Source organism: Drosophila eugracilis, unplaced genomic scaffold, assembly GCF_018153835.1.
Source record: "Drosophila eugracilis isolate 14026-0451.02 unplaced genomic scaffold, ASM1815383v1 contig_376, whole genome shotgun sequence".
Lineage (NCBI taxonomy): Eukaryota > Metazoa > Arthropoda > Insecta > Diptera > Drosophilidae > Drosophila > Drosophila eugracilis.
The window spans coordinates 144,234-155,031 of record NW_024573234.1 but is presented as its reverse complement, the minus strand read 5'-3'; the positions used below and the strand labels follow the sequence as shown (position 1 = coordinate 155,031).

Below are 10,798 nucleotides of genomic sequence, written 5' to 3'. Positions count from 1 at the left end.
TAGCTAAAGTTAACACTCGAAGAGGAAAGTTAGTTAAAGAAACGTTAGAGTTATCAATGAAATAATGGAAAACTGTTGCAGGTCCTGTTCTCCTGTCCTGTATATAGAAACATATATAAACAATCTATCGAATCTATCTATTGTATAAGTAGTAGTTGTCTGTGTAACTGTTTGTGTGTGTGTGTTTGTGCGATGTTTGCAATAATTTTAAAAGTTTTTTTTAGTTTGAAAAGCAAACGTGTTTTGTATGTAGTGTCGTGTATCGTAGTCGAGTCTAAGCGATAAGGCCAAAATAGATTTTAAAGTGCGAGAAGCAGGCGAAGGATTAAGGATTAGTGGGCAAGCACCGTTAGAAAAAAAAGTAAGGAACCTACTTAAGGCATTCAAATTCTAAAGCAAGTGAAAATTATTAATAACATTAAATCAAACGCAATTAAACACGAGTATGTAGGGTGTGTAATACCGAAAAATGAAGGCAGAATACCGAAGTGTTTCCCGTTTTAGCCATTGACTACTTTAACTGACACAAAAATCGTATATTAAAATGATATTAAAGTGGGTTAAGGAAGAGAGGCAGCAGCTACGTATTCCAAACTTATATAGTAAACGAGAAAGTAAGACGAATTTTAGAGAAATCAGTTTTTATATAAGGTTAAGTCAAGATACATCTGGTGTTCCCCTTTTAACTGCCACTTCCCACTTCCCATTTCCCGCCCACAAGTCCCTCAGCGAATCGCGTATTTCAGTGCATATTATATTATAATTATATACATACATACACAAATAAACCAACTAATCTATATATAAATATATATAAATTATTGTAATAACATTATAAGTCTGTACATTTGTTAACATTTCTAAAGCAAAGGCAAACGAAAGCAAAGAATTAGAAAACCACACCCAAGTAGTTGTAGCTAAACCGAATTAAAATTATACAAGAGATGAACCTATTTACGAGCAAAACGAGCCACTCGCTTCAGATCATCCAAAACGTGTGAACTACATAAAGTGCAGGTCAGATCAACCGTTGGGCGCGAATCGGAATCGAAACAATTGTTGAAAGCAACCGCTTTAAAATCAAAACAAAACCAAAATGAAAGAGGCAGAAAATGAAAAAAGAAAAATGAAAATAATTATTTAACAGTTGTGAACAAATTATATTTACATAGCGTATAAATAAATTGCATAACAATTGATTAAAATACAAACAATTCAAAAGCGTTTTTTTTAAAGACATTTAAATATTTGAATTCGATAGTTATCGATAAGTGCATCATTAACAGTGCTGCCCATAGCTAAGTAGCTCCTCGCGGTTTTTTTTAAACATTTTTTTTTACACTGAACTAATCGATAGTAAATGTTAAGTATGAAATGTTCCATCACTAGAAACCAAAATCAAAACAAAATAATACTCTTGATTGAATTATTTAAAAAATGGAGCGAAAAACCAGGGAATATGACGTTAGCAGGTTCAAGGTACTGTTTCTCACGAAAGGAGAAGGCGGAGAAGAAGAAGAAGAAGAAGAGTATGAGGATGGAGACGTCGTCGGTTATAGACCGGAGATCTATGATGAAGAACTGGCGCTGGAACGGGAAGAACAAGAGCTTGAAGAACAGAATCTTAGACGCCAGCTTTATCAAGGAGGTAAAATTAAAATAACTTACACTACCGCATTAAGTCGTACTTACCCTTGAACTACCTTCCCCAGGATCCGCATCCTTCATCTGCAGGCATTGCCCCGAAGTATTTTTTAACAAAATGGAGCTCGCCGCCCATCGCCCCATTCACAGGTTTAAAAGTAAGCAGACAAAGTCCACCTCGGAGTTCATCTGCGACGCATGTGGAAAAGTCTTTCAAAGACGCCACGCCCTCGAGAATCACATGAACGCCCACAACGGCGAACGGAATTATCCGTGCCCGGAGTGTCCAGCTCGCTTTGTTCAGCGCAGCAACAGAGATTGCCATCTGAGGAATGTCCATAGGAGGGAGTACCTGCACTTCTGCCCAGAACCGGGATGCGAGCGGCGTTTCCAACAAAAGCGGGAACGGGATCAGCATGTCAAATCGGTTCACCGCAACGAGCGGGACTTCGTTTGCAGTACCTGCAATGCCAGTTTTAGCCATATTGTAAACTATAGGAAACACTTGGCGTCCCACGGCTCTGAGAAGAACTATGGCTGTCCCATTTGTGGAAAGCTATTCGGACGAGCAGAGAATCGGGATGTTCACCTCTTCGTGCATAGTATTAGTAAGGCGTATGCTTGCTCCGTCTGTGGAGCAGATTACATGCGTCGCAATCAATTGATTCGTCACAGTTCAGAGAGTGGACATCAGAACAACCCGATTGTCCGGCAGAAACCTCAGTTTAGTCCAGCCCTGGCTCAGAGACACGATCCCGGCAGCCCCTCAGACCTAGAGGACTTGCAAGAAGAGGGAAGCGGGCGAGCTGTCTGGATAGTTGCAGAAGAAGAATGCGAAGAAAAGTCAATTGTGGTTCAAGATCAATGCAAGTAAAACTGACCAGGTTAGTTTGTACCGAATATTAGAAATACGTCGATCTAAAATAAGAATTTGAACTGAAATATTTTTTTAAGAAAGGAAATGATATTAATAATAATATTATTATATCATATAAGAGTATGAAAGCCATAGATATATAGAAACTAATAAAAGGCAAGCAATGTGAGCTTGCCTTTCCTGAAACTTTAAAATGTGAAATAAATTGAATTACTAAAAAAAGATAGACTGATGCGAAAACACTAAAGATGATGGATTGGATTCATAGTTTAAGCAGAAAAATCCATAAATTAATGATAAAACAGCGAAAATTATTACGGCATGCAAAACATGAACCGGAGACGCCGGTGAAAAAATAACAAGACAAAGCGACGAATGAAAAGTGAATGTCGCTGCCGCTGCCGCAGCCGCTGTTGCACTTTAATAAAAAGAAATGTGAAATGAAATGTGTGGTGTCACGTGCCTCTCGCCTCGCCCCTTCGCTGGCCCTCAGTGTGGCTTGGAAATGACTAAAAATCAGGGGTAAAACCCATAAATAACTAAATCAAAATGGGGAGCAGAAAAGAGGAGGCGAATAACAACTGCTGCCAACAACACCGAAGAAATGAAACTATTTTACGCCTCTTTATACACTTACACAAGGTGTTGTATGTTCAAATCAAGTTTGCTATCCAGAAGTTAATATAATCTCTTTCAGTCAATCTGAAATCCTATCAATTCTAATATTATCTGAATGAAACTTTTCCAAAAGACTTTTCTTTTCTTATACGCAGTAAGTCGGGCTAGATCGGTCGACTATAATAACAAGACTTTGACTGCAAGGGTAAGTGAAAACTTCGGCTTGCCGCACCGCAGTCAACTTCATTTTTTTACGGCTCATTTCACTGTTAATCTGTGAGCAAATTTAACCCCTCCGTAATATTTCAGATTATTCGTTAAAAATAACACTTGATTTTAAGCCTAATAGCTCGACCATCAGTTGTCTGGCTATCGTTAACCAATGGTTAAGACTTTCATACGTCGTCTTTCTCGCTTTTGGCTTTGTAGCAAATACCTGTCCCATTTCATAGCTTTTGTTAACTGTCATATGAAAATCATCGAACTTATTGTTAGCATTCGCCTTTCAATTGTTGTGCTTGACTGAACTAGTCGACACATTTAAGACTGCCCAGGGGGATTACATAAGCCTTGACCCTGCCTCAAAAATATTTGGCGGTTACCTCAACAACCCAACATAGTGTTTCTTTGAGTTGTTTATTAAAGCCTCACCGCGGTTGACGTTATAAAGAAGAATGGATTTCTGGAACCCAAATAAAAGTTGTATAGGCTTTTTTAATAGGAAATTATACGTTTTATAACGACATAATGTCGTTAGTATGAGTATGATTACCGTAAAAGCGTATTAAAATATGCAATAAGGTGAATTCAATGAGTTAGGTTGGAAAAGTTGTCCATTTTCCGTTTTCTTCCTAGGTCACGTCTCGCCGGACAAATTCTGACCGCTCCCATAAGGCATTAAGGTTCACCTCCAGGCGTAGGTCAAGTCAGTCGAGAGGAGGAGATCAGATCACCTGGTATGATCGTAACCACTAATCCGATCCGATCAGAGCCCATCAAGCTGCCATCCTTTCACTTTCGTTACGTTGCGCTGCGTCTTGATTTCTTTGATGTAGGTCAGTGACTTAAGGATCAAATGCCCAAACTGGTTGCCAAGCTGGTTGAATCGCCAAGATTGCGCAACTGGGATTGGACTGCGAAATGGGATGAACAAATTTAAGTTCATGATTAATATGAAGAGACGGCAAGTGCGTTTACCATCCATCATCCGGAGGTGAATGCTGCAAATGGGAGATAAACATGTTTATTACGCACATTACGAATCTAGTGGCTGGCTCACTTTTCTGCCACTTTACGCTTAATATAATGCCACTTTAAATATCAATTTCCCTTATCATTTATACTACTTATTATGAAGGATCTAAAATACCTTTCTTGCACTTCAAAATTAATTTCCAATTGGCTTTTCTGATAGTTCCTATAAATGTAATGCCTCCTTATTGCACAATCTACTCTCTTTTTTCTGACTTTCTACCTCCTTTAATCACCAGTCTGCGAAGCCAAAGCCAACGGGCCAGAGTGTCGGCAAGTCATTGCCATGCCAGCGGCGTTCCGTCCGATCCACTCCCACTGCTGCACCTCCCCTGAGCCCCGTTCACCCATTTGTTTGATATAGTTTTACGCATCAAATGCGAATCACAATTTTTAAGCCGAATCCGAAATCGTATAAATCCGTAATCACAAATCAGAGAGAAAACCGCCAAAATTTGCGACGTGTCCGGCATTTCAATGGCCTTGAGTCTATCCAGGTTGCTGGGAGGGGCTAAAGACTGGGAAAGTTCCATTTCGCTTTTTAAATTAAAATAATTTCAGTTGGCCTGTGAATATTTTTAGTTTTACAATCTTAGCTTTCTAGAATCTAGATCATGGAGTAGCAAAATATTGAGCCCAAAAACTTTCTTTCAATAGAAACATTTTTACTTATTTTTAGATTTTTAGATAGTTTCCTTCAAAGACTTTGTACTTTTCCATTTCTTTTTTATTATTTAATCTTGGCTTGCAGTACCAAATAGATAGTCATAAAAATACAGAGACTCTAGATCTTAAAACTAGTATAATAATTTAGTGATAGCCATGGGAGGACGTGGCCGGGGGTCCGTAGCTGCTGGCGGGCGGCAGGTAGGTGGCCTCCGGCTCAAAAATAGGAGTGGCCGAGTCCCCGGAGTGACCGGGTGGTCCGTAGAGCTGTGCGGGAGCTGGGTAGTCGTAGCCTGGCGATGAAGAAACCTGCAGAAACGAAGAGCTGGGAGTGGCGTAGTCATAGCCGGAAATTGAATTTGATCCGGATTCGTGCTTGGCTCCCAAAAAGGCGCTGGGCTTAAAAGGCGCCTCAGAGAGATCAAGTTCGTGGGCTGGTGCAGCAGAGTGGGCGGAATGGGCGGCGTTGAGGATGTCGGTATGAAGAGCCTGAGGCTTGCTGGCTGTGTAACTAAAGTGGCCCAAGCCCTTGTGGCCCAGCGCGTAAACTGGCGTTTCCCTCTCCTGCTCCCGATCGGCCTTTTGCTCCTGTTCAAGAACCTGTACTGGTTCTGGCAGTGATTCCTGATGATCATAGCCCGGGATGAGGGGTACGCTATAACTGCTCAGGGGAACACCCTTGCCAAACGGCGTGGCAGGAACATCGTAAGAGTATCCTGTATGCTCCTTGGCCGGTTTTGGCAAGGGGTGCTGGGCAAAGTGTCCACCTGAATAGTGGCCTAAGTCCAAATCGTGGCTAGGTCCGTGACTGGCTTCATGGCTGATATGTTGGCTGACGCCATGACCAATTCCGGTACCATAACCTTGAATGGGTATGTAGCTACTGTGACTGGGCCTGTGAGCTGATCCCAGTCCGTAGCCAATTCCGTGACTGTTTCCAGTGTACTCGGGAGTAGTCACCACATACGTGCTGGTCTTGTGGTTGTTTCCTAGAAGATTCAGATAAGACCCAGCGGGGGATGGTGCATACTTGTAGCCTAATCCGGATACATGGCTATTCCCGTGACTTATTCCGTGTCCAATTCCATGACTTATGCCATGACTCTGACCATGATAACTGTGTCCGGAACTCGAGCCACCATTTGTTTGAATAATATAGGTTTCGATCTTGGGACTTCCCCCACTGCCGTAATGATGAGGTTTTCCCTGGCCAATGGAACTGGCGTAGCCGTGACTTCCAGAATGTCCGTAATGATGGCCATAGCTGTTCGCAGCTTTCAAGTGACTGTAGTGTTCGGGGTAACCACCGGAGCTCAAAGGGTTTCCATGGATACTCTCAAAGTTTAGATGACTTTCATAGGAAGGCGGCAGATATTTGTGGGAAGGACCATGATAGTTGGATATTCCTCCGAAACTGAAACCAGCATCTCTTTTCGGCTTAGAAGAAGAAGGAGTAGGTGCAGCAGGTACCGACGAGGAACTATCGAGATTTGAAGAAGAGGCTGACGTCAATAGAAAGAAGCAGCAGCTGAGCAGAGCCCCATTTAACGGAACGCCAACGATATTCATGCTCAAACACAACAAAAAAAGCACACAAAAAAAAACGTGAGATTAACGGATATCCTTTGATCGTGTCCGGTTGTCCCTTTCGCTCGTGCTGGAATCGCTATAAAGAAAATATGTAAGTCGCGACTCGACTCGCTGCCGTTGACGTTATGTTGGCGACCTCTGTGAATGGCGACCCTTTTATACTTTTGTAGCTGCCACTTCAAACTCCACAATACTCCATTTTTTCCGTCGCTTTTGGCCATTTTCGCCACTCTCTTTGTATGCTCTCTTTTTCCCTCTCACGCACACGCACGCGACAAGCAACGGTATTTGGTTTCGCTTTGTGTGTGTCGCCGCGGCACAGTGGCGCAGTAGAAGAAAAGGTTCCAAAAACTTAATTAGCCTGGGAGCTTAACATTGTAAGTAAATCTATCCCATGGATAATTCTTCCACGATCTGTATATATATATATATAGATAGATATAAAACTTAGATTATATTTAGAAGATATAACTCGTCAAAACCGCGAATTGGTTAAATCATTGCCAGACCCTCTGATTATGTTTGTGGGCTATATTTATATTATATTTATTAACAAATATTTATATTACTATATATGTAGGAACTTTATTAAATATGATTTTGGATCATTAAGTTACTTTTCTTGAACGTATCACTTAGCATCCACTGCAATAAATGTTTTCAAACGGTTGTGGCATCCTTGTTATTTTATTCTCTCCACTCTCCACTTTGTCATTGCGGGCGGAGAACAAGCCATTCGCATTTGCAATTTGGCAGCGTGCGCAACTTAGAATTTGAAGCTCCGTAAAATTTTCGCCTGTGATAAAAGTAAAATAAAAATAAAGCGCAAAACAAAAGTTTTCTTAAGCAGTGATAATTCGAATTTAGCCAAATGGGTTAAAGTTTCAAATAACAGCGGATATCTGGAAAATTTGTCGTTTTCCCCATTCAGCCTGGAAGAAGAAGGAGGTAAAGGAAAAAGCGTAAGAAGCGGCAAAGCGTCGAAAACAACAGTTAGTGATGGCAAAAGACTCGATATTTGATGGACGTAGGAAAAATAATCGCTTAATGGTTCTAAATAAAAAGTGAGTACAAATACAATAGTAATTGAATAAGGGAGCATATAAAAAGAAATGCCAAAAGTTGGCAGTGTATATTGTGATAGTCTATGGTTGATTTTGACCCAACGTGCGAGTGTTGCCGGCTTGACAGCGGCATTGAAGTTCAAGTGACACTTTTTCATATCACATGTCTGCACTACCACGCCCCCTTCGCCTTTTCGTTTTTTGTGTTTGTTTTTAAAGTTACCTTTAGCCATTTCCCACCTTCTCTTCTGCATAAAATATCCCAAAATGTTCACATTAGCTTACGCGTAAATTGTATTCACAGTAACACACTTCTTCCCTCCTCCGCCTTCCCCCTCTATCCATAGTCTACGGTTCCCTTTTCCCTCTTTCTTTGCATTGTAATTGTTGCTGTTTTCTTAGCTGCACGATTTTTTTGTAATTCGAAAAGCGATTTGTTTTGCCACCGTTCGGGATCTTAATTTGGGCCTCAGCTGTGGATGATGATGATTTGGCAATAGCTCAGAGTCCGTTAGTTCCCCTCCCTTCCCATTTGTGATGAGCCATTGCGGACTAATGGACTTGGCCCGAACCCAGGCGATATACTCGTACATATCTGCACTCACCCTTGAGCTTTGAATTGTATGCACCTTGCTGGTGTATTTTTCTCATGGTTTGGGCCATCTGGTAATCAGCTGGCGACCCTCAAGTGCAGTTCTTCTCCACCACTTGTATTTGCTTGTACAAACAAGTAACTAACTAAGTACTTGACTCTATTAATTAGTCGATAAGTAAGTAATTAGTCGATAGTAGCCTTCTTTTGCACCCTTCTTTCAGCAGCTCGCATGTTGGCTGTTTTTTTTTTTTTTTGTTTTTTTAAGGAAAAATTCATAAACTACTATTTGTTACTCGATTTCTGCCTTGTCTCCAGTCTATGCTTCGTTGGTGGAGGCTACTGGTACTTCTTCAACTTGATCTTCTGCTGCATTAGTGATTTGTTTTCGTTTTGTCGTTTGCCAACAGTTGTGAGCCACCTCAGAGCTGTTAGTGGATGTAATTGCCTGGTACTCGCTAAGGCCCGATCCCAGACAGTTGCGCGATCCGCCAGCCAAGGTCACACCCGCCACGCCGATGTAATTATAATTTCGCCGATTTGCGACTTGTGCGAGACGCGGCAGTCGTAATTGAGGCATTTGAAAGTGGCAACAATTTGATCAAATAATCCTATCCGCCCGTGGTAAAAGTCGGCCGCTTTTAAAGACGCGACCTCTGAGTGTGGGTGAGTCAACACCGGACTTCGACTTCGACATAAAACTTGGCATAGGAACCAAAGCTGGGACTTTGACTTTTACTTGGTGCGAGTGTGGGTTCCTGTATTTATATAGTATCTGCGTTCACTTATTGGAAAACAAGTTTATTTTACACGATTATTAATGGCAGTTTGCTTCCACGTTTTAATTTTTTAAACTAAGATCTTACAAGATTATACGCATTACTAGGGGATAAGTAGACATAGCCTATCGGGGCGACTCCTCCGATGTCCTGCTGCGGTTTCTCCGCATTCCTTCCATGTAAGAAAGGTTGCTCTAGTTGCTGCTGCGGTTGTTGTTCTTCGATACTGTTTCGCTGCTCGTGAACTATATCATTATCCTGTTCATCCGTGTAACCTGCGAAGGGCGATGGTCTGAAGGGGAGGCTAAAATGGCCTGCCTGGGGAGGAGCTGCCAAGGGGTGGGCCTGCAGCTGTGGAGTAAACAAACCCACTAAAACGGCCTGTTGCGGATACTGGTGTTGGTATGGCTGTGGATATTGTTGATTCTGATTCTGATATTGCTGCTGCGGTTGGGTGTTAGGCGCCTGCTGTTGCGGTTGATTCTGTACAGCTGGAGGAAACGTCTGGGGACCCGTGTAACCAGGACTTAGTTGGGAAACGCTCGGCAATTGAGGCAAAGGGTTGGGTGTGGGCAGTATCAAAGGGCGCCAGGGCATCGGGTAGAGCCATGCGGGATTGGGCTGGATTTCTGGCTGATGATGCTGTGCCCTAATCAATGCAAAACAACTGATGAGGATCAGGATTTGACGGTGAATAGCCCTGAACATGCTGCACAAAACAGTTGTCTGTTACAATTGCTCGGAGTGGCCCTGAGGCCTCGGTCATATATACGAGAAAAGTCCCAATGTCATCCGATATCTTTGGATCCGCAGTAAGCGATACCTGCCACTTCCATCTCTTCCTTTTGGTTGCGTAATCGGGGATCCAATCGCCGAATTGCAATGCCCCACCAATTGTCCGTCATCGAAACGCCCAGCTTGATTGAAAATTGTTATTATTGTACCCTATTCTGATTAAATGATTGTTTTGGCGCTTGCGAAAACGATGCTGCAATGTTGGAAGTTTGAAAATTGCCCTGTTATTGTCGACGTCTTTTGTGGGATCAACAACCCATGCAACTAAGCGGGAGGCTTTTGGACTTCGTCGCCCTTCGAATGCGACATTTTCCACCTGAGGAGTTTCCTAGATTAGCTGACAGCTGCAGAGAAAAAACAAGTTGTTTTCTCGTAGGGAAAGCTACACTTTTGGTGCCGCTTTGATTTAAGTACAAATTAAACTCAAAGTATCAACAATCATTGTTGTATTATTCATAGTTTGAATATACAACATTCTGTATACAGATCTGCACTTAGGTCTTTTATTCATTTCATAATTTAAAATCATTTTTCGATTTCCGTATAACAATTTAGCCACTGAAAATGAAAGTGACGCCGTATTACAATCAGGTATACCAGTTGCTGGCCCTCAGCAATGGCCAGTTTGTGTTGCTGCTGTCAGTTTTTGGTATTGCCGCTGTTCAGCACGCTTTCGCACGGCGGCAACATTTCAATTTCGCTGACTCGCCTTGATTGAAACCGATGCACGAACTTAACGAATACTGTGCCAAAAAGAGAGTACTCAGATCGATCCGATCGGCCTGTGAATGCAATATTTACTTATTGCAGCTGGCTTCCTGCTGCAATGAAAGTTGCGATGTTGCGGCCGATCAGCGAAGTTGCCGTTATTATCGTTTCTGCAATCCAGCAGTCTTGTGGGTGTTGTTAGGGCTCGGTTTCT

The 10,798-nt window shown here is 42.1% G+C and overlaps 3 protein-coding genes across 3 annotated transcripts; 1 reads left to right on the top strand and 2 right to left on the bottom strand.

Moving 5' to 3' along the window:
- The first annotated feature begins 1,350 nt into the window (after positions 1-1,350).
- Positions 1,351-2,844, top strand: LOC108118532 (gastrula zinc finger protein XlCGF8.2DB). The gene is made up of 2 exons (XM_017231281.2): positions 1,351-1,648; positions 1,713-2,844. The coding sequence occupies exons 1-2, from the start codon at positions 1,438-1,440 to the stop codon at positions 2,516-2,518; spliced, it is 1,017 nt and encodes a 338-aa protein (XP_017086770.1). The 5' UTR covers positions 1,351-1,437; the 3' UTR covers positions 2,519-2,844.
- A 2,255-nt stretch (positions 2,845-5,099) lies between these two features.
- Positions 5,100-6,779, bottom strand: LOC108118504. The gene has a single exon (XM_017231243.2). It carries the CDS (start codon positions 6,623-6,625, stop codon positions 5,201-5,203), a length of 1,425 nt encoding a protein of 474 aa, XP_017086732.1. The 5' UTR covers positions 6,626-6,779; the 3' UTR covers positions 5,100-5,200.
- A 2,377-nt stretch (positions 6,780-9,156) lies between these two features.
- LOC108118501 (gamma-gliadin) lies at positions 9,157-9,789 on the bottom strand. The gene has a single exon (XM_017231239.1). It carries the CDS (start codon positions 9,787-9,789, stop codon positions 9,157-9,159), a length of 633 nt encoding a protein of 210 aa, XP_017086728.1.
- Between the last annotated feature and the right edge of the window lie 1,009 nt (positions 9,790-10,798).